Source organism: Anarrhichthys ocellatus, unplaced genomic scaffold (assembly GCF_004355925.1).
Source record: "Anarrhichthys ocellatus isolate YVR2014 unplaced genomic scaffold, GSC_Weel_1.0 scaffold9, whole genome shotgun sequence".
Lineage (NCBI taxonomy): Eukaryota > Metazoa > Chordata > Actinopteri > Perciformes > Anarhichadidae > Anarrhichthys > Anarrhichthys ocellatus.
Window position 1 is genome coordinate 4,222,562 of NW_022280039.1, and position 22,923 is coordinate 4,245,484.

Consider the following 22,923-nt stretch of genomic DNA (forward strand, 5'->3'; position numbering starts at 1 on the left):
AATTACACATTTTTTACACTTTGTACTTCAGTATAAATCAGAGGGAAATACTTTTGATTTCTGATTCTGATTCTTTTGACTCCACTATATATGTATCTATAGTTATCAGTTACTTTCATAGGCTGTATATAAGAAACACTGAGCAAATTCAGATTTAACATACATAAAATACATCAAGTTATAAACTATGCATTGTTACAGTTAAACTACCTGCCAGTATATGAAATGTGTTTGATCTCGACCAACTACAACAATAAATGTTTTTATTTATAATTACTTCAAAATTTAATTTGTAAAAAGACAAATGTGTTGTTGATTATTTGAAAAGTTACATAGTTCCGCTAATATTTGGAGCTAATATTTGCTAGCTAGTATTTTTTTAACAGTCTCTACTTTAGATGTCAAGTAAACAGCAAATTAGTATAATATTTGCCTATTAATTGTGAAGCAGAATTATCATAATTAAGCAAAGTAAGCTCCTCAAAATGTTACAATCTTCCCTCGATCACTAGATAAGACATCAGTGATCTCTTAACAGGAAGTAGCAGCTAATCCATGTTTTATTAGTAAACAATTGAAGCGATTCACATGGTTTTTTTCCATGCTTTCATTTGGTTTTTATTACTGAAGGCATCTGTATTGTGAAATAGCTTAGGTGAAAAAAAGAGAAAGCCTCTCCCCCACTGCCCAGTATGTGTCTGTATCCTTGCCAGTTGAAAAGGCCTCTGCTTGACCTTACTGTAGTCAGAATTATCTGCTGCATTTTTCGCCGCCTCAGTCATATCCTCCATAGATGTGTTTTTCTTCAAATCAAATTCTGCACAGCTTAATGTTTGCATGCTTGGGTGTTTCTCTTGCCTGTAAATGTGCTCATTGTGAAACCTCACCACTTTACTAGAATTAAAAGGACTTCAGTGGGCCGTGTAGTGTGTTGATTCTCTCTGACATTCTCTCCAAAACAGTGGAGAGAGGAGGATGGGGGGGGGGGGGGTGTAAGCGCCAAATCTTTAGGTTGTTATTCCGTCATGTGCTCAAACAATTCTCGCGTCCTGTTTGTGCTCCTCCATGGCCCCCTTACCGATCACTACTTTTTCTTCCGAAAAGAGAAAGCGAGCTACGCAACACCATGAAAATACTTTATGGTCTACTCCTGCCTGTTTATATTTTCTTTGAATTCCTCCCTCTGATGATTAGTGGAGTTTGGTTTTGTTAACACACACAAAATCCCTGTCCTCCCCCTTTTGCCCCTTCCTCCTCCTCCTCCACCTCCTGTTGTGGAATTCGATGTCCCAGTCGCTCCTCTCTCCTGCTTTTCTGCTCTGCGGTAAGTCTGCAGAGCAAAGGCTTTCTGCCGAGGAATTCAACGGGAGTTGTGGACAAAAAAGGAGCTGGCTTCTTTCACAAACTCAAGAGGTGCAAGCCCTGTAGTCTGAGGTCTCATCTGCCCTCCCTCAGCCTCCACCCCCCCCGTCTCCTGTCTGAGCCCTGCACCTGTTCTGACTCGTCAGCCAGGTGAAGGGGATCCTCTGGCCTTGTGCTGCTTTTTCAGCTGACCATAGCTGCAGGGCAATTAGGAACCCAGTCTAGTCATTTTACTGGATTGCTGCTTTGCTCTGTATCCCTCTATCTGTGTCTCTCTCTATAACCCACCTCCCTGCATATCCCTACCGCCCTCCCACTCCATCTCCGTCTAGCCCAGTCTGTGCCTGGTTGACAGTGTGGCTGTGAGTACGTGTGGAGCTGCAGACATTTCCGTGCTGGAGTGAAGGTGTGGATCACATTGCAAAGACACAGGGGAGGAAAGGGTGAAACAATTCATTCTTCCGGTGGACAAAGTTGGATTGAGCATTTGGATTAAAGTAAAGACTACAAACCAAAAATTCTGCAGTTGGAAGAGCAGCAGGTATGAAAAGCCAGACCGTGGTTGTGTCTGCGGCTCTGCTGGCCCTGTGCTGCCTAATGATCCCAAGAGGAGGGGAGAGCGCTGGGGGGATAATTTCTCTCCGGCAAACTGAAGGGGAGAAGCAGGCAGAGGATCAGCTGCGAGACGAGTCCCTGGATGATCCAGAAAGTGAGCAAGGACTCACAGTGGACTCACTGGGAAGCAGCAACAAGGACAAGAGAGACACAGAGGAGGCTGCACGGGTTGGTGAGTGGAGAAAATTCTAATTTGAACACACACAAAAATACAGATATGTTACACAGACAAAACATCGAAGCCATTCAGGTATGGTCTGAGCTCCAGCAGGACATGGGAGAGCAAACACAGACACAAACACACACCAATTCAGTGTCTGAGAGCTCCAACTGGCATGAGAAAGTCCAGGTGCTCACCTGTCCACCACTACTTCTCCACAGCAGAGAATAAAAAGGATAGACTGATTATTTTTGGCTCACACCAAACAAGAGAGGAAGACACACAGTCAGCATCTTGCGGACAGATTTTATGACACTGACCATTTTCCACTGCCTCTGCATAGTGCCTATAACCCTGTATGATTAATGCACTCTGGTGCACATTCACGGTGGGAGAATGGACATGGAAGACTGTTGCACATTTGTAATAAACCTCTTTTCTGGAGCTTTCTACCGAAGCTTTAGATATAATATACTTCAATGAGTCTCACTGGGTTTATGGTACGTCGGTAAGATGTTGCTGAGGTGATAGTGAAATGTTTATTGAGTATCTAGACAGATTTGTGTCATTAAAAATGAAGTGTACTAAATGGAGCATGACTAATGGAAAGAGAGAGAGAAGTTTTTTTTCCATGAAAATGCCTCAAGACTTCAGACAACCTCAGAAGGAAATACTGATGGAACTGAAGCAACCGCTGAAATGCATCTTGTCTGGGTTTTCGCTGGTAGCATTGTGTTTTGATATTGCAGGAAAGAAATCGTTGCATAATTCAATTCTCACATTGCTCGTAAATGATACTAAGCGTCATATAAGCTTTTACTTCAGTACTCAACATGAATGTGCTTTAATTGATTTAGAATTTGATAGGTATTTACAGATTATGGACCGTTACGAAATATATTAGTAACAGCTGAAGAGGGATCATTTTAAAGTCACGATGAATGAAAAATGCTCCCTTCACCCTTTTATATCACATCCCCAGTCATACTATGCCCCTATTTAACAATATACGCAAAAAAGATTAAGGAAAAAAGATTTGTATTTTTACATCAAAATGGAAAAATGCTTTTCTTCCTGTGAAACAAAATATGAAGTGTGCTTAAGTAAGCTAGTACCGCCCAATTTCAACCAATAACATCCTGACATCCATCCGCCAATTAATCTGCACATTTTGGCGACAAAGGAGGTGTGTGTGGGGAGCTACTTTCTCAGCTGGTCCACTTATTATTGGTCAAATATTCAGTTTCACTGGGGATACGTAACAATGCAGACGCTAAAGTGATCTAACTTCTGTTTTACTTTGAAATCAGTTCAGGGGGATATTAGGGGAAAAAGGACTATGATTTTGCATTAATATCCATTCAGATCATGAGTGTTGTGTGCTTATTTTGATTCTGAACAAAAGTCAATTAAGTGAGTTTTCAAAGACCTCTTCCTTCTTTGTTTTTCCAGGTTTTCCAGGCAGGTTGAGGAGAGCACCAGATGAAGGCAAAAAGAAGAAGAAGGACAAGAAGAAGAACAAAGAGCCAAAGGACCCCAATGCCACCAAAAAGCCTAAAACTGCCAAGAAGGGAAAGAAGAAGGACAAGAAGACAACCACAACTCTACCACCAACCACAACAGGTGAGGACAGAACAGAGCAGGGACCCAAGTTTCTACTTGAAGGACTTTGACGTGAATGGATGTTGTTGACTTTGTGTCCGTCTGCTGCCTCCAGTGATCCCGACTGAACCACCAACTGAACCACCCACTGAACCACCCACTGAACCACCCACTGAACCACCCACTGAACCTGAGTCATACACAGACTATGCCTATCCTGACGGTGGTGAGTAACACACACCCTCCACAGCACTTTATTTGGACCTATACCTGTGACTTAGAAAAGAAACTGAAACACCCTCCTCCTAAGTACTGGGCTGGTACAACTCATTCCAACATTAATCAGGCAAAGCATTAACAATTTAAAGTGGAACTCCAACCATTTATAACATATAACTCTGATTACAGGTCTTTAAGTCTATTGTGGCTCCAGAGGGAGCCGTGTGTTGCCTGATAAATTGCCTCAAGTGAAATGAAAAAAAATCTGGGAATGTGTTGTTGGAAAGAAGAGAGTTTACCAGACCTCTGTTGTCCACTCCTCGTCTCTGCTTAAGGCTATAGACGCTACATTAGCCACCACTAGCGTAGCACCGTGGATATCACGGGTGTCATGTTTTGACAAGGAAAAATATTGTGTGGAGTTAAAAAGCTAAAACATATAAGTCACATTACCTCAGCAACAATTAAAAAAACACTACCCTTCCCCTTTTCTGACCTCCCCTCCTCCCTCTATTGAAATAACAATTAGATAAAAAACAATTTTGTTCCAGGATGCACAAACAAAACTAATTGCTTTACTGCTTGCTTCAGTCTACATCCAATAACAGTTGCTGTATCATATTTCTGATAAAGTCTTATCATTTGTTTGTAGTTTTGCATATTTCAGTAACATCCGGTTTAAAATGAAAAGCCGTGTAAAATAAAATAAAATAGATTAAAACTTGAGAACCATACAAAATGTTCCAGTCTAGACATCTTTCCATCTGTTTCTCTGGCAGACAATGATTACTGGAAACCAGACGATGACTACTGGGATGCAGAGCCCACACCACCCAGGCCTCAGCCCAAGACTCCGACCACAGATCTTCCGTACGACGACTGGGACCCGGAGGAGGAAGACCCAGCTGCCCCAGTGACAGACGCCTACGAGGACTACTGGAAACCAGAGGAGAGAGAGCCGTCCACTCTGGCGCCTGACACCTATGAGGACTACTGGAAACCAGAGGAGAGAGGGCCATCCACTCTGGCGCCTGAGGCCTACGAGGACTACTGGACACCAGAGGCTCCCGTGACTGATAACTATGACAGCTACTGGAAAGAGGTGGACCCGACGCCCCCTGCCCCTGAGGTTGATGGGAAGGCCGGGACAGATGACACCGATTACTGGGACTCCACATGTAAGTCTGACTCTCTGTTTCCTCCTGCTTTGTTTTGAGGATGTTTGTGGGATGACAGTTTATTACACATGAATCAGAGGAGCGATGAGACGATTATGATCAATTAGGACTGTTATTGTTGCATTGATTGTTGAGATTTGTTGCTTTTTAGATAACTTAAAAGTTTTAAAGTAGACAAATTGAAGAAATGAAATTGAGCTAACAACTATTTACATATATTGCCGAGAGTTGTCTAATTCAATTTCTATGTGCTTTTATTTTTCGCTAGCTGTTTTCAGGTTTGATTCTAGCACCACACCGCCTCATCACTGCTGCTTGTACTGTGTCACTAACAGCCAAACAGGGATCAGTGGTTTGAAATGTGTTTCAAAGAAAGAGTGCAGGAAGAGGTTTTAAAGGATCTCCATCTTGGATAATACTGTTTTAATTTAGATCAAAGAGAAGACACATGTGACTCATCTGAGACACTTGAAGAAACATATTACACATGTTTGACAAAAGGTGGTTTCTGGGGAATTTTAACTCAATACAATGCATGCTGGGTAGTACGCAGTCAGCCCACAATGTTTCTAAACAACTTGATTTGATGTATTTGATAAATGATCGGTTGGTAATAAATAAATCTGCTGAAGATTTGAAGTTATCGTGACTCACCCACTGTTGTTGAGACCGGCTTTCTTAGTTGCCACAATTGAACATTTTCAGTTCAAGTGGTCTTTATTTTCAAAATATCAGACAATAAATTGTCATTTTTACTATGAAAAGAAGTCAATGTTTACGTCTTGACATGATCAGAAAACAATATATCTGAAACAATATTTAGACCGAGGGACACTTAAACTATGTGAGGATAATACCATATGATTCATGTCATGTCTGTGACAACATAAACTGACTGATATCTACATTTTCCGGCCCCTGACAATCAAAACACATTGTTTTGCCCAAACTAAACTTTCAAGCTACAAACTTCAACTAATGGTACAATTATCCTTCAGGATCTAATCTACAGACTGCATGATGAAAACTTTTATGATCGTCGCTATCTCTTCCAGCTTTTGTCCACCAGACGTCCTCAGTGACTGCACTAGTTTTTTCCACAGGCTCAGATGTAGGAAACAGTGTGTTGTGTGGCTCTGTGACACTCATCTGGACCGGACTGACATGTTGTCATTACTCTGTGTTTCCAGCATACTGCACTGTACCTCATGCTCTCCCAACAATTCCGCTGATTCATTCACACTCCCCCGTTTCTGTCACTTTCTCATGTCTCTCAGTCTGCTTCTGACACTTAAATGATTTCTGTTTGACCTTTTATGGTTTTTTATTTTGTTTTATTTTTTTCCAATGTTGCAGTTGAGGTGCCGGAGAATCTTCCATTCCCTGATGGTGAAGAGGTCAGCCCTGAAATCAAAGTAGAAACTCTACCAGGTAACTGTCACTTCAAGTCTATTAACATCCATTAATTGAGATGTAAAATTCTCAGTTAGGCAGTTAACTAATAAGAAATCTCTGTAGACTTGTGACGCAGATGAAATGTATGTTCCATCTGTGCCTTTTGGCTGGAAGCAGATGAGAAATCATAAGCGATTCAACATATGGGAATAACATAATAGTGAGTCTGTGAGCTAACCTGCCCTACTTTTCAAACACGAGTGGGTGGGTTTACTCGGTTCCACAGTCAACAAAACTTTCCTCCGTTTTGATGTGGAGTTAAAAAAGAGCCCTGTCATCAGTTCACAACTCTGTTATGATACTTGTAAATGTAAATTTAAAGATTTAACAACTTAATTACACAGTAGGCGTCGCAGTGGCATCTAAATAGAAAAAACAGTTGTGGTTAAATAAATCAGGGCTGTACTAACCTGTAAAAGTTTATTAAATCATGTCATCTTATGAATTGTCACTTGTAATGTAGCAGTGCCTTTGACTGACTGAACGAGTTATCTGACTTGATGTTTATTTTTATTCTTTTTACACAGAGGAACCCACTGCCACTCCTCCCCATGAGGGAACGTGGTATGATGATTACGACGAATATGGAATGAGTATGTCCACACACACACACACACACACACACACCTAAAACATATCCATACTGAATGTTTTATATTAGATTCAATAGTTAAGCTGCAGTGAGACTTCCTGCCAACAACACAGAGAGCAAGGAAAAGGAATAAGCAGCAGTCGGGTCAATAACTTTCCAGATTTTTAAATCCTTTGGGAACGTTTTACTGTTTACGGTTCCTAATGACTTTCAAAAACTTGGTGACTTACAGTATATACTGCTGGCAACAGGAATACTGTTTTTTAGGTATTTCTATAAAAGCCATCCTTGATTTTCCACAGGGAGGAAAGAAGACGAGAATGACGATAAATGGATGGAAAAGGAGAGAGAGAGAGCAGAAAAAGAAAGAGCAAGGGAAGCGAAAGGTAAGAGAACTCAGATGTGAATCTTTTTTTTTTTTCATCCTTACACAACACCACTCTGTACAGTCATGTCAGAATACATTCAATAATGTAGTTGCCAAAGCAAAGAACACAGACTGTGACCCGAGTGCAAAAGTACTAACAGATAACAGCTCTAAGGTGTTCCCTCCCTTGGATCACATTTCTGTCATAAGAGAATGCAGATGTTGATTTAACTTGCATCGAAGGGACATAAGTTCATCCCTCTGCAACTGAATGGAGATTGTTCCAAAGAAGTTCAGAAAGCTCTTGTGAGCTAACGGAGAATGATCCACATGTAGTGGATTAGTGCGAGTAATAAAGGAAAGAGGCAACAGGGGAGAATTAGCAGGCAGAGGATGTTGCAATGCAGGCTCTAAAGCGAGGTTAGCTGGTGGTTAAGGCTGGAGAGTAGAGACGATGATATACGACACCGTCAGGACTGGCGTCAATAGGGCACTTCCTGTGTGGACGGTTCACTGCTATCTGGGTTTAAGCTGAAAAGCATTCTTACCTGATATAAGTAAAAAAATGTCTGCAGCTTGAAGCACTCATCTGTGACACAGAGGCACAGAGGCAGATGTGCATCTGCACCTAAACATATCAGTGTGTGTCAGTGGGTTCGTGTGTTTGTCCATTTGTACATGTGTGTACAGTCGGCCATTGAGCTTACAACCTGTTTCGCATTCCCACTCTCAGAAAGACTTCTGGCAGCCATACTACCAACAATAAACTACATTATGTGCCACAGAGTTCAGTGTGTGAGAATATGAATAATGATAATGATGTGTGTGATTCAGCAGTCTTCTTCAGTATTGAACTCCGCGGATGAGGAGGATGTGAGTTTGATCCGAGCACATTAGGACTGGGAGGGAAATCACAACATCTGGGATTTCTCTAACCCTGGGGACACATTTTGACATCAAACAAAATGTACAAAATAACGATGAGTTCTTCGATGTGAGAGAGAAAATATTCATCAATTTATTTGGCATTAAGACTGTTTTTCTGACTTCTGCCAGAGAGAGCACAGAAGCTGAAGGAGGCAGAGGAGCGGGCCAGGAACAGACCACGTGTTTTCAAAGAGCCAAAGAGTAAGTCAACGTCTGTTCAGATCTGGAAGCATCGCATAAGCTTTTGCGATAATTAACATCTCACTTGATTTTCTCTGGCAGAGTGTCCTCCCCTGGGGATGGAGTCCCATAAGATCGAGCCAGACCAGCTTTCAGCCTCCTCTATGTCTCAGTATAGTTTTGCACCTCAGAGGGCGCGCCTCAACATGCAGGTACACAACAATCAGAGCAGGACCGCCGTGGTCTGAACGCTTACATATAGTACAGCTATCACTTACATACCGCCAGGCCTTGAAATAAACACCAGCTACCAGCCACATGTAGGAAAATACTGTTATGGCTGAGTCTGTTGCTTCCATTAGCTACTTTGGGTGTTTACGTTCACAATCTTTATAGTCTAAGAATACATTTTAGCAGCTTAGTTAAATCGGCCAATGAATCTTCAAGTGCTTCTGCTCACCGCTGCTGATTTTCTTTTAGTCATCATGGCATCTGTGATGTATGAGCTCAACGACTTGCATGTCAATGCATAATAAGCTCATATTTGAAGGATATGTGTGAGCTCAAAATGCAACTGAGTCAAAGGACCCATCAGCATGTGTTCTGGTCTCTGTGGCTCCCAGGGCTCAGATGATGAAGAAAACATGAGAGGTGGAGCGTGGTGTGCAAACTCAGAGGACAGAGACCACTGGTTTGAGATTGATGCTCGCAGGGAGACGGAGTTCACAGGAATCGTAACACAAGGACGGGACTCTTTGAACGAGTAAGACGCAAACACACAGATGAGTACACTGTATTTTCCTTTTCTAAATCTAACATGTTGCCCACATATTGTCTTGTTTCAGGAGTGACTTCGTGAAGTCCTACTTCCTGGCCTTCAGCAATGACACCAGAGAATGGATCACCATCCATGATGGATACACTGACTGGGTGAGCTCACCTAAAATGACTTCACTTATTAGGCACCATGTAAAATGTTTCCCTGACTCATCTTCCTCCCACGTATCTCCCCCCTAGTTGTTCTTTGGAAACAGTGATAAGGACACTCCAGTGATGAACCAGCTGGCAGAGCCCGTGTCGGCCCGTTACATGCGGATCATCCCTCAGAGCTGGAACAGCTCTCTGTGTATGAGGCTGGAGGTCCTCGGCTGCCCCCTACCCGGTGAGCCTCAAACACATTAACATGCTTATAGATGCACAAACACACACACTGAAAACCACAAAAGGAATAACACATTTTCTTCTTTTTTTGCTTCACAGATCCAGCGGATGTTCAGTTCAGGCAAAACGAAGTCACTCCAGTAGATTACTTGGAGTTCAAACATCACAGCTACTCAGAGATGGTTTCAGTGAGTATCCTGAAATTCCACAGGAAATCCTCCGTTATTTTCCCAAAGAAGAAAACGAAATAATTTCCCAGACACAATTAAACATTTAACCAGGAGGTCTGCATGTATCCACTTTAATAAAGACTGATATTAAAACCCTGCAGAGGGCTCATTCTTTCTAAACGTGTTGTTTCAGCCATCAGACGCAATGCTCATCACAAACTTTCAATAGCACTATTGATGATTTTTAGTGCTTTCTCACACAGTTAAATCAGATTGACCTTTTGGTAATTCAATAACCTGCAGGGATTTGTAGCTGCTGTGACAGATCTGTGAAAAAGGTCTGCTAATGGTTTAAAAGTAGCCATTAGCTGTTACATAAATAATGTCTAGCTATAATGATATATTTTTGCACACTGACCGTTTTCATAATCTCACGTGTTCAGTTCATGAAGTCAGTAAATGCGGAGTGTCCCAACATCACCAACATCTACAGCCTGGGCCGCAGCTCCAAGGGACTGGATATCATGGCCATGGTCATCTCTGGCAACCCCACAGAGCACGAAATAGGTGGGAATGTGTTCATACAATCATGAAACAGGCAGATCGAAATATTCTTTAACAGTTAAATAAAGCGCATGAGGACTGTAGGTCCTCGATGGCACCAACGATGATTGCTGTAAATCCATATAAACACCAGGTGGAAGGCAGCAGATTAGAGTTAATGGACAAACAGCTACAGTCTTGTCCATTTGTCTCTGCAGGGGAGCCAGAGTTTCGCTTCACGGCAGGTCTCCACGGAAATGAGGCCGAGGGTCGGGAGATGATCCTGCTTCTCATGCAGTACCTGTGCAAAGAGTACAAAGACAGAAACCCCAGAGCCATGCGGCTGGTGGAGGGAATACGCATCCACCTGGTGCCATCGCTCAACCCTGACGGACATGTGGAAGCTTTTGAAGTGGTCAGTGATTATGATCATTAAAATCATATGTTTCTACTCAACTGGCAAACAAACGAGAGAGAAAAAAACAGGAAATTCCAGTGAATTATGCTGTGGTAGTGGTCTGGGATGACTGCTCCATGTCTCGCTTGTCAAACTTCTCGCCCGCAGGGATCGGAGCTGAGTGGATGGACCACTGGACACTTCACTGACGACGGCTTTGACATCTTCCAGAACTTCCCCGACCTGAATAGTATCCTGTGGGATGCTGAAGATAAGGGCATGGTTCCCAAACTCACCCCAAACCATCACATGCCCATACCAGAGAACTTGGCGACCAACAGCTCGGTAAGGAGGAGGGTACTGTTGTGTCTTACGACCAGCTATTCATAAAGTCTGGGGACAGAAGACCTCTGGTTAAGGGTTGTTGGAAGGCAACTGTTCCCTTGAAAGCTCCTCTTCTCATATACAAGTGCTTTTTTTTTTACTATACAATGGATTTGAAAGTCCTTTGTACTTTTACAAAGGTGGTCTAGTCAGTAAACTAAAATGAGGGTATACTGTGCTTGCATCGTTCTTCCTGTTTTTGTTCCAGATTGCTGTGGAGACTAAGGCCATAATCTCCTGGATGAAAAGCCATCCATTTGTGTTAGGCGCAAACTTGCAGGGCGGAGAGGCAATTGTAGCTTACCCTTATGACAGCTTGCGTCTCAACAAGCCTGCCGAGAGCCAAAAACCCCGCAGCCGCAAGAAGAGACAGTATGACTTTTCCTCTCCTTTTGCAACTGCGTTCTGTTGTTGTTGTTTCCCAGCTTTACACACTTTATCATTTTCCATAACTCTCATGTTTCCTCGTCTTGTCTCCTGCATAGCTCTCCATGCACCGCTTACAATCATTCATTAACAATCATACTAAATAAGTCAACTAGAATCATTTCTTACAGGTATGAAGAAGAAGCATTTGATGTGACAGAGTGGGGAAGGGGCTACCAAGAGGAGCCAGAGGAAGACTGGAGAGGAAGGGGATATGCAGAGCCAGAAGAGGAGAGGAGGGGCCAGGGCTACGACCAAGGTTACGAACGTGGCTACGACCAAAACCAAGGCTACGAACGTGGCTACGACCAGAACCAAGGTTACGACCGTGGCTATGAACAGAACCAAGGTTACGAACGTGGCTATGACCAGAACCAAGGTTACGAACGTGGCTACGACCAGAACCAAGGTTACGAACACGGCTATGACCAGAACCAAGGTTACGAACATGGCTACGACCAAAGCCAAGGTTATGGCCATAGAGAGGAAGAAGAGGACGATAGAGGAAGAAGCGCCGGCTACCAGTACTCTGAGCCCGAGGATGAGCCTCGGGTGATCGCAGACGAGTCCCTCTTCAGGTGGCTGGCTGTCTCTTACGCTTCCACACACCTAACCATGACACGCAACTTGCACGGCTCCTGCCACGGAGACACCGATGCAGGGATACACGGCATCGTCAACCGAGCCAAATGGAAGCCAATCACAGGGAGTAAGTAGAGGCCATTCGGTTTAACATATCTTTTAAAGGTATTTTAGCTTTCTGTATGGATTTATAACACACCCTGGTGGACAATATGTGCAGTGCTACCTTTGGGGTTCATGTGTATGTGTATGTGTGTTTGTCACCACCTCCCCAGGTATGAATGACTTCAGCTACCTACACACCAACTGTTTTGAGTTGTCCATCTTCCTGGGATGTGATAAGTTCCCCCATCAGAGTGAGTTGGCGAATGAGTGGGAGAAGAACAGAGAAGCAATGCTCATCTTCATGGAGCAGGTCAGTCACTCACACAGCATGTGATATACAGTACACCGTCTGCTGTACTGTAATACAGATATTAAAATGGTACTCAATCCTGGCAACATGAGAACGAGTTACGTTCCTCTCTTTTGAACTTTTCCCCCTCTGTATCTAGGTGCATCGTGGCATCAGAGGCATTGTGAAGGATCTGCAGGGGAACGCCATTGCAAATGCCACTGTGACTGTAGAGGGGATAGACCATGATGTCACTTCAGGTCTGGTGAAAGACTTCCTCTTTTCTCCTCCTTATGTCTAATGTGTGTTAACTCAGGTGCTTTAACGTACAACGTAGCCCCCTCTGTGCTCAAAACAAAATGCCCGTCCTCTGTCTGTCATTGCAGCACCAACAGGGGACTACTGGCGGCTGCTTAACCCAGGAGAGTACCGCGTGACTGCTCGAGCTGAGGGCTTCTCCCCTGTGACCAAACTCTGTGTGGTGGGTTACCAGCCAGGAGCCACCACCTGCAGCTTCAACCTGGCCAAGTCCAACTGGGACCGCATCAAACAGGTACGGCACTTCCATCCTGGAATGACCACACCCTAAAGACTTGTCAATCTAGTACGAAATAAAGTGTCTTACTTCATTTCTCTGCAGATCATGGCCCTCAATGGCAACAAGCCAATTCGACTCAGCTATGGCAACAACAGAGCACAGAACCCTGCAGTTGCTACAGGAAACAGGCGTGTGGTCGATGGCAACACCGGGTATTCATCGAATTCAGGAGTCAGCACCGAGCGGCAGAGGAGGCTGAGGATAGCTCGTCTCCGTCGCCTTCGGCAGCAGAGATTACTGAAGTTAAGATCGACGACGTTACCCCCGACCACAACAATCACAGTTCCCACAACACCAGAGACCACCACATCCTGGTATGACTCGTGGGCCATAGGGGAGGGACAGACTTCGACACCTGGTGGTTTCACAGACTCCATCCTGGATTATAATTATGATTACAAGATTGATGACTATTAACCTTAAAACACACACACACAGCCCAGTTCAGTAAACGGTCCTTTCCTAGAGGTAGTTCCCATCGTCATGTTGTCCTGAGCAGGCTGATAACGAATCAAATGAGGTATCCTGTCTTTGTATGACACGTGAGCAATGGGAACATACAGAGTATTAACTGTAGTTGTATAAGGATAGTGTATCTATTACTTAACAAAATGCCTCTGCGCACAAATTGACCCTGTTTATTATAATAGTATTTCTGTTTGACGGTTTATGCTGCATTTTTCAGTCTTTTTGCTTCATGAAGTTTATTGTGAATGCACATTAAAAAAGAAGACATGACAATTTATTTTTACTTGGCAGAAATATTTTTTACAGTATGAACAGTCACTGGAGGTTTAAAAAGCATTTGTTCAAACTTGGTAACAGAGTCAGAGGAGGGAAGGAGTCTTGTTGCCTCAGCTGGAGTAGAGTTATTTTTCAAATAAAGGCTTGTTAATACACATCGCTTGTCTCCTTTTTCTCTCTCACAAAAAGAAAACAACACACCGTAAAGGAAACACTAGAAGTAACCCTGTAAGGCAGTTCTAACAGCTTTTCATTGACCATTATGATACTGGACAGCATCAGTGTAGCGGTCTTGGCCCAATGTTGTTGTGACTCCTCTGTGGTCAGGTGAAATCAGTCTTAATATTCATCAACAGTGTCCAAGAAGTGACAGCACATTTTCCTGCATGTGGATATGGATCCTCAGTGGCTGACATTCATCTCACTTTCCTCATCGTCGTCAGCAGAGAAGGCCGAGAAGCTGACTGGCTCACACGCAAGAGTGCGTAAATTGACCAGGCATGCCGTTTGGGTGCTGCTGAAGTGTGGAATAGTAACCAAAAGGATTTCCTGGCCATCAGGACCTGGCAGGAAGAGAAGAAGAAATGTAGTAGTACATTAGTAAGAAGGAAAACCATTCATATGCAATAACAGAGCTGAAACTAATGTCTGTTTAGAGTCTAAAGAAAGACCATTGTCCAACAAGTTTCTTATGTGTACATCAACATAACACACACTGACCTTTGATGAGCTTGGACTCAAAGGTTGGGGCGTTGCCACTGAAGTAAACGTGGGGACACTCCTCCAAAATGAAAGGGTCTTTTTGGTAAAATGGGTAACAACCTGACACAAAATGTAAAGTAAACAGTGTGAATACTTAAAACCGATCAGCCAGAAGGTTTGTGTTTTATTCTGCATCAACTGGTCCGACTAACCCAGAGTATCCGGTGCAGTAGGGGCCAGGTGTCTGAGTCGTAGCGTTTCCTCCAGGATTTCCAGGTGATTGTCCATGCTGCTGTACCTCTGAATGTCACAGACGTTCTGGCCTGATGTGCCCAGGAACCTTTTTGGAAGACACACACAAAGTCTCAAATATCCGCACGCTAACTTGGGATTCAAAGCTAAACGCAAGATGGAGGATAGTGACTGTGTTTGATGATGCTTACCTCACTCCATCAATCTTAGCTTGGTGTGGATTAGAGACCAACTGTAGTGTGGGGTACACGGAGGACAAGGGGAACATGCAGCGGTGGAGGGGCTGCTGAGGGAGAGTGTAGTTGGTGGGGTCGTGGTGGCCGGGCATTACATCCACTGGAACTGAGGCCTGGAAGGACAGGAGGCAGTGACACACATATCTATATTATCACGTTTTGGTTTTTTAGTTCATGAAGATTTTCTTTACACTTATGTCGAGCCATCTTTGGTCACAGGCATCAGTTATCGCTAATGTTTATAACCTCGGAACTTCATTTATTTAATATACATATGCATTTTGGGGCTGCTGCAGCTAACACTTATTCAGTCAATCATTTTTTTCATTTAATAAATAAATTGTTCTCAATTAAATTTCCTTTTATCGACTTATCATTTAATCAACTCTTTCAGATCTAACTTTTCTTATTCCGGCAGATAAATAGTGAAACATCACTCTAAATGTTATGCCATTTAATGTTGATGCATCACAATTTTGTAAATATTTTGGAAAATCAATTAAGACACCGTTTATGGATGGACCAATTGAGAACAGGAATAATACAACCACAGATATTGAAGAGATAGCAAACACAGTGTAAACAATATGGCAAAATATCTGAGGGTATGCAAATACGCATCGACTTAAACAGCATATAGAGCATTATCATACTGCACAAAATAAAAATGTGTACGTGTGTGTGTGTGTAAAGGGGGAAGCATACTCACCACCAGCTGACACAGCAGCTCATCCAGCAGACGGATGGCCTCCACGCTGCCAGCCTGAGTCTTCTTGGTGAGGTACTTGGGCTTGGCACATAGAGAGGATAAAACAGCTGTTTTTAAGTGAGCCAGTTCATGTTTGCTTCTTTTCTAAAAAGAAAAACTAATAAAAAAAAATGAATAAAAAAAAAAGTGTGACGAGGTTAAACCAGTTCCAGTTACCTTCGTTGATGCGTCCTTGTCCTGGGTGCTTTCGCTCAGGAGGTTTCCAGCCAGTAGGACCCGGGAAATTGTTGCTGCCCCACTCTGCTCCCCCTGGTCACCAAGCTGACCAGTTATCATGTCAACCAGCAACTGTAGCCCCAGCATGCTGTCAGCATGACTACTGCCGAGACCAAGTCCTGAGACCAGGAGCACAAACCTGGATGGGGACAGACAACGGCATCAGAATAAATGATCACCGAAGGCTGGGATTTAAACTCTGTGTGTGTGTGTGTGTGTGTTTACCTGTCAGAGCTGAGCGCAGGTCTTGGTGTCTGCGGCGGAAGATCAGCCATGCAAAAGTCCTCAACTGTGAACTTGCCATCATTCTTCTCGGCTCCATATATTGCAATAACACTCCCTGAAAGAGAAACAGAAGAGGCAGCATGACATACAAGAGTCCATGGCTGCGTTTGAGTGATGTAATCCTTTAGTGATGCGATAGTGACATCCTTCTTCACCTGTCCTGAACTCAAGAAACATCCTCACCTGTGACAAACTTGTCTCTGTCAATTTTGCCCTTCAGCTTGATCCTCTGTAGCTCATCCTCCAGAATCAGCTCATCCGTTTCACTGATGTATTTGGCTCGTGCAGGCTGAGGCAGCAGGTTGTGCTAAAGGAGAGGGGAAAAACAAAGAGACTTTATCCATGACACCTGCCAGGTTGTCTGGTATGTAGAAGGTCAGCTTTTGAATTCGGCATGACCGCTGACCTCCTCGCTGATCTCTTTCAGAATAGATGGCTGCAATTCCATACGCTTGAACAACGTTCCCACAATGCAACACTGCTCCCCTGTCTCAAGATCACACAGCTTCCTGATGAGCACATCTGGTCCTGTCAGAAACAGAAGGAGACAAACCGATTAGAAAGTACATTTCAGATGCTTTAGGAGTTCCCAGGTGTAGACTGAGCTTACCCCACTTCTGCTGGGCTCTCTCTGAGAGCAAGGGCCTCATCTGCATGAGCCGTGCTGCGTAAATGTGAGCATACTGGCGACTGAAGCTCCGCTCCCCGACTGTGTAGCGCTCGGAGCATAGACTGTAGGCCAGCGACGTCCTCTCAAACAACGGCCCCTGGTCCTCGGAGGCAGGGCGGCAGAGCAGAGAGGAAGCCTCCTTCTGGGCGCTTATGTCGGAAAACATGACTGTCCTGAAGAGGAAGCACGGGGGAAATTAGCACACTTAATGTGTGCCGTGCATGTTTATAAGGTGGGGTTGACAGGCTTGCAGGTCAATGGTTTTAGCAGAACCTAAGGAGTTAACGTTAATGACAACTAACGCTACTGCCGTCTAAGCGCTTACAAAACATGGCGACTGTTTTTAGAATATCGCTGCTGTAACAGATTTAACAATCTTACCTTAGTAGATGGAAAGTCACGCTTTAGATGTTCGTCGGTTTACATCAGCTATTAAGTTATATTTTTAGATATCACTGGTTGTTGTTTTCCTTTTCAGTGAGCGAACGAAACAATTCCCGCGAAATCACCCGCTCAACGTGAACGTGTAGTCTCGCGAGAAACTGTTCACAGCAACAAAAAACAGTCAAAAACGAACTAATGTACCAGAAACGTTAACGAAAATTGCCTACATGAACGTTAGAAGAAGCAGGGTTGTACACACTGAACGTTGTATAATGTAAGATTTGACAAAAAGCCGACACCGGTCAGATTTGAGTGTTTCTCGTACCGTCGCACAGAGAATACGTCACACATTTATCTACATGAGTCGCATCACAATGAGGTCACAATAACGTCGGGGCAGCACGCAGCGTCGCCATTTTTGCAGCTCTTTGTGCGCCAGTCTTTGCTAAGAGTTTACGTGTTTTTGTCGAGCGATTCTTCGACTCGGGTTTTAAATCTTTTCCACAAAATGCAAGGAAACAGAGGCCCACAGCAGAACCACGGGTCCTACCGCCCGGGAGACCAGAAAAAGCCCGGAGGAACAAATGCCAACGGCCAGCAGACGGAGCACCGCCGCCCGACCAACCCCAACGAGGCCTTAACCCTGGATCTGCATAGCTTCAGAAAGCCCGGTGAGAAAACCTTCACCCAGCGCAGCAGGCTGTTTGTAGGGAACCTACCAACCGGAATTACCGAGGAGGATCTCGAGAAGCTGTTCAACAAGTATGGCAAGGCAAGTGAAATCTTTATCAACAAGGAAAGAGGTTTCGGCTTCATTCGCCTGGAGACCAGGATCATAGCAGAGATAGCCAGAGCCGAGCTGGATGATGCTCCGTTCAGAGGGAGGCCCATACGGGTGAGGTTTGCAACACACGGTGCTGCTTTAACTGTGAAAAATCTGCCTGATTTTGTGTCCAACGAGCTGCTGGAGGAAGCCTTCGGTTCCTTCGGTCAGATTGAAAGAGCCGTGGTCATAGTGGATGACCGAGGGAGGCCCACGGGGAAGGGAATAGTGGAGTACACCTCGAAGCCAGCTGCAAGAAAGGCTCTGGATAAGTGCAGTGATGGTGCCTATGTTCTCACAGCGTTTCCTCGACCTATTACGGTAGAGCCTATGGAGCAGCTCGACGAAGAGGAGGGACTGTCAGAAAAAATCATAAACAAAAACCAGCAGTATCACAAAGAGCGTGAGCAGCCGCCACGATTTGCTCAGGCGGGCTCCTTCGAGTTTGAGTACGCCATGCGTTGGAAGGCCCTGATGGAGATGGAGAAGCAGCAGTATGACATGGTGGACCGCAACATGAAGGAGGCTCAGGAGAAGCTGGAGGCTGAGATGGAGGCCGCCAGACACGAGCACCAAGTGATGCTGATGAGACAGGACCTGCTGAGGCGGCAGGAGGAGCTGCGGAGGATGGAGGAGCAACACAACCAGGAGATGCAGAAGAGGAAACAGGCTGAGATCCGGCAGGAGGAGGAACGCCGGAGGAGAGAGGAGGAGATGAGGATGCGCAGTGAGGAGATGCTGAAGAGGCAGCAGGAGGGCTTCAGAGGCAACTTCTCTGAGAATAGGGAGCAAGACATGAGGATGCACATGGGCAATCACGGGATGAACAGAAACTCGCTGGTCGGCAATGCTGGTCCTGCAGGTACTCCCGGCATGGCCGCTGAGAATACTCCACTGATTCCGGGGCCAGGGAACAACAACATGCCCGGAGGAGGCCAGGCTGGCTTCCCTAGAGGCCTCCCTGGGCCCGGAGACTATGGACCTAACAAGCAACGCAGATTTTGAATCACGTCTCTATTGTCACAGCCCGGCTCAGACACTCACTCACTGCATTTTAAAGTTCAGGAGTGTTACTTTTTTGAAAACTGTTGCATGTATTATTTTTCTTTATGTACTTTTTTTATTTGTACCTTGAGTTGTGTTTTTAGTACTAAAATGCCATAACTCTGAATGAGCCATGTCTTTCACTTTACCTTTTCACCTTTAGTGTATTTTTCATAGGGATAGAAAATGTTGACTATTGTGGAATAAATTCATGATTCCCTAAGAACTTTGTTTTGACATTAAAGATTTCTCTATGTCTTTCAAAGCAGCGTGGAGCCTCGTGTGTCACCATCAAACACCGTTTGTCTACATGTCGGTAATGTACACATAGGGCTCATTCTGGCCTTTGGTTTACTGTGTATACTCACAGCTGTCGGCTGGGTTTCTGGCATTGATTAGAGTATTGATTTAAGGAGCACTGATGAATCAATGGCCTGAAACACAATTCCAAGGCAGCATATAATCGATGCCATTGAGTCAGGCGTAATATGGTGCAAAAGGTCATGTAAAGTAAAGGTTGTGTGCTGACATTTTTTTTCAACATAGCTGTAGCTAATGTAGTTAGTTGGTCAGTCTAAATTAATTATACTTGGCCCACGTTAAGGTGTGCCACCCATTATGGCTTCCTGGGACCTGAAGTTGAAACAGGGCTTTTCCTGTTATGGCATCATAAAGTGTGTGTGCTGTTATAAAGGCATGTAATGCTCACAGATTTATATTGATTGTCGACTCTCCGGGAAATCCTCCACCTACCAAACGATGTTTTGTGACTCATCCACCCTCTGGCCAAGGAGGAAGCTTAGAGAGTTGCTAATCACTCTGACTGAAGAATAAAGCACAGTCCAAACACTCATGCCCACGCAATGTGTGACACTCAGGGCAATAACACCTGCGTACCTACAGAGTGACAGCAGTATACGTGAGTGTCCTAAAATGTCACAACCCACTGACTGCAGACAGAAGGAAGGTGAGTATTTTAAATTGGCAGTAGGAGGAGGAGGGTGTGATTCAGATGCACATTTTTCCAGCTTAATAAATGGGATGGATGTGGCTCACCACACCAGAAAAAGTACAGGTGGTGTCAATTAAGCATTCGAACAATAAGCTTTTCATTTACAGCCCTGTGATCGACTCAGTTTTAAGGTCAAAGTTCATCGATCTCAGTAGTGTAAGACACAGGTATTTAAAGTTTTCAAATACTGTTTCAGCTTGCTCCTAGTGCTGATCTCAGTACTGATTCATGCCATGTCAGCAGTGTGTTGTGCACATCCTGCTCTAGTGTTTGAGTTTAGTGAAGAAACCCCTCATCTAGTGACATGTCAAGATGAAACCCAAACAGCATGCGGAGGAAGTCTGCTTTGTAAACAAATGCTGTGTTAATGTTAGTCGACTGAAACTGTTAAAGCTTGCATAATAGTCAAACAGTTGCAGTGTGCATGTGCCAGACCAGTGCAGTGAAAGGAGCCAGGTTATATCATTATTCTTTGTCGCTCTGGTTGAGCAACTGCTCAGTACAAACCAAACATCAATGTTAAAGTTAAAGTCAGGGAAGTGACTGTTAGTTAGAGAATCAAATCAAGTAGCTTAGAGTCTCCTGCTAAACGTCTTAAGTGTCAAAACATCCGGCTGTTAGATGATGTAAATTGAAGATAATTAAAACTGAACTTTATTATTTTTTTTATGGCACCTTCAAACAAACATGTAGCCCAAAAATTAATACATTCTGTTGCAAGACTAAAATCTACAACAATTAAACAATAAAATGCTAAAAATCAATCACTTAAAGTAAAAATAATCACCTGGGATAAAATAAAATTGTGTAAAAACTATGATTAAGGCCTAAAAACGATTGCTATAACATTACCCTGAATTAAAAGTGATATTAAAAAGATGGGTCTTTAATTTCCTTTAAAAATTCAGAAGGAGCTTGTCCTTCGGTTTAGGGGCATAACAGGGGACACTCACCGCTGCTTTTAAGGGGCACAAAAGGAACATTTAAACAAACAGTGGTGGACGAGCATAGTGATTCAGATTGAACATAAAATTAAATCAAATCTCTGAGTGTTAGGTTGTTTGAAGCTTTATAAACTAGTACAAGAAGTTTGAAATTGATTCTAAAAGATAGAGGTAGCCGGTGCGTTGTCTTAATCTCCATCACGCAAAGGTTTTATATCTTCTCAGACAGCAGCTGACAACAAAGACCTTTCTAAAGAAACCTTCAACTGTATCGGAGTCCAAAAAGTCAAGACCATCCTGCCCGCACAATAAGAGATCAATAAATGGTTTTTGATAAGGACTTGATCATAAAGAGGGGAAAGTGTGCATTATCTGGATGTGAGATCAGCAAGCTCTCCGAGAAAAAATAGTCAAGAGAAGTCCTTTTTTGACCCCCTGTACCTCGGAGGATATAGCTGGCAAGAGATTTTCTCCAGCTCTCTCTGTAAGATTTTTCTTTTTCATTTCGATCATGAAAAGAAAGAAAAAAATCAGAAAAAGAAAAGCACCGTGATTACGTGGATCTTTGTCACCAATTATTCCTTATATTTAACATTCTGTATATGCAGTACATAATTATACTGCACATTTGCATAATCATTTAAAGCCTTCGTGATTATATAAATGCAATAGATTTCAGACTATAATAAGTATCACACCATGCAGTATAATATTAAGTGTTTAAACTTCAAACAGCATTTACATAAAACATACTAATACATAATATCAGTTATTATGTCTGAATCTTTTTCATTTGCACCACAGAAGGACATGTTACACCCATATGCACCAAGGGAAAATGTTAAACAGTGTCAGTGCACATAACATTTAATGCACTTGTTTCTGTCACTTGTACAATTAATACATAGAAATATGCATTTTGATGAAAGTAGAATATATGTATTATCAGCACTAACATATTAAATATAAAAGCTCTTATTTAGTAAAGTAGTAATCTTCTATTTCAGTGTTAAAACACGGAAACAACCAACAAAACAAACTAAATAAAAATGTAATAATGTAATGTGACTGGTGTTGGTTTAAATGAACAACTGTATCATGTTTTATGAACATGATCATATGCTTTCCATGTAAAAGCTTATTCTATGCAATTTTAGTGATAAGATGAATATAAGTGCAACAAAAGTATGTTTTCCAAAAAATGTAATTAATAAGTACTTGTGTAGGAACTTCCATGCTTGTAATCCTTTATTAATGTATTTGGGACAATGGGAACAACAATAGAAAAAAAGGTATAATACAATGCAATCAGATCCACCAACAGAACGATAAAAATGACGGTAGCTTTAAATAATATAAATATTTCTTTGACAGCCTCAACAGAAATATAACATTATCAAGGTAAACATCGAGGTATAGAATAAATTCTACCTTCAAAAGGTATCGTAAAAATGTTGCGTTTTTTTTGAGATTGTTGTTGATAATCTTTGTGTTTATTTTATTCCCTCAAATGTTTTTGTTTTGTTTCCT

General features: G+C 43.1%; 3 protein-coding genes across 3 annotated transcripts; 2 read left to right on the forward strand and 1 right to left on the reverse strand.

The window, feature by feature from the left end:
- Positions 1 to 1,330: 1,330 nt before the first annotated feature.
- On the forward strand, positions 1,331 to 14,213 carry aebp1b (AE binding protein 1b). The gene is made up of 22 exons (XM_031849386.1): positions 1,331 to 2,149; positions 3,590 to 3,760; positions 3,855 to 3,965; positions 4,738 to 5,136; positions 6,493 to 6,567; positions 7,119 to 7,184; positions 7,486 to 7,569; positions 8,607 to 8,678; positions 8,760 to 8,869; positions 9,281 to 9,420; positions 9,503 to 9,587; positions 9,675 to 9,819; positions 9,918 to 10,006; positions 10,432 to 10,555; positions 10,750 to 10,946; positions 11,097 to 11,273; positions 11,521 to 11,684; positions 11,870 to 12,447; positions 12,596 to 12,735; positions 12,875 to 12,974; positions 13,101 to 13,267; positions 13,355 to 14,213. Exons 1-22 carry the CDS (start codon positions 1,906 to 1,908, stop codon positions 13,727 to 13,729), a joined length of 3,813 nt encoding a protein of 1,270 aa, XP_031705246.1. The 5' UTR covers positions 1,331 to 1,905; the 3' UTR covers positions 13,730 to 14,213.
- On the reverse strand, positions 14,033 to 18,449 carry pold2 (polymerase (DNA directed), delta 2, regulatory subunit). Its single transcript, XM_031849387.1, has 11 exons — positions 17,568 to 18,449; positions 17,127 to 17,359; positions 16,923 to 17,044; positions 16,700 to 16,823; positions 16,457 to 16,571; positions 16,172 to 16,370; positions 15,956 to 16,036; positions 15,202 to 15,359; positions 14,971 to 15,098; positions 14,777 to 14,878; positions 14,033 to 14,619 (listed from the first exon to the last, which is right to left on the reverse strand). The coding sequence occupies exons 2-11, from the start codon at positions 17,350 to 17,352 to the stop codon at positions 14,459 to 14,461; spliced, it is 1,416 nt and encodes a 471-aa protein (XP_031705247.1). The 5' UTR covers positions 17,353 to 17,359; positions 17,568 to 18,449; the 3' UTR covers positions 14,033 to 14,458.
- LOC116384583 (non-POU domain containing, octamer-binding) lies at positions 17,842 to 19,702 on the forward strand. The gene has a single exon (XM_031849388.1). It carries the CDS (start codon positions 18,079 to 18,081, stop codon positions 19,396 to 19,398), a length of 1,320 nt encoding a protein of 439 aa, XP_031705248.1. The 5' UTR covers positions 17,842 to 18,078; the 3' UTR covers positions 19,399 to 19,702.
- Positions 19,703 to 22,923: the final 3,221 nt, after the last annotated feature.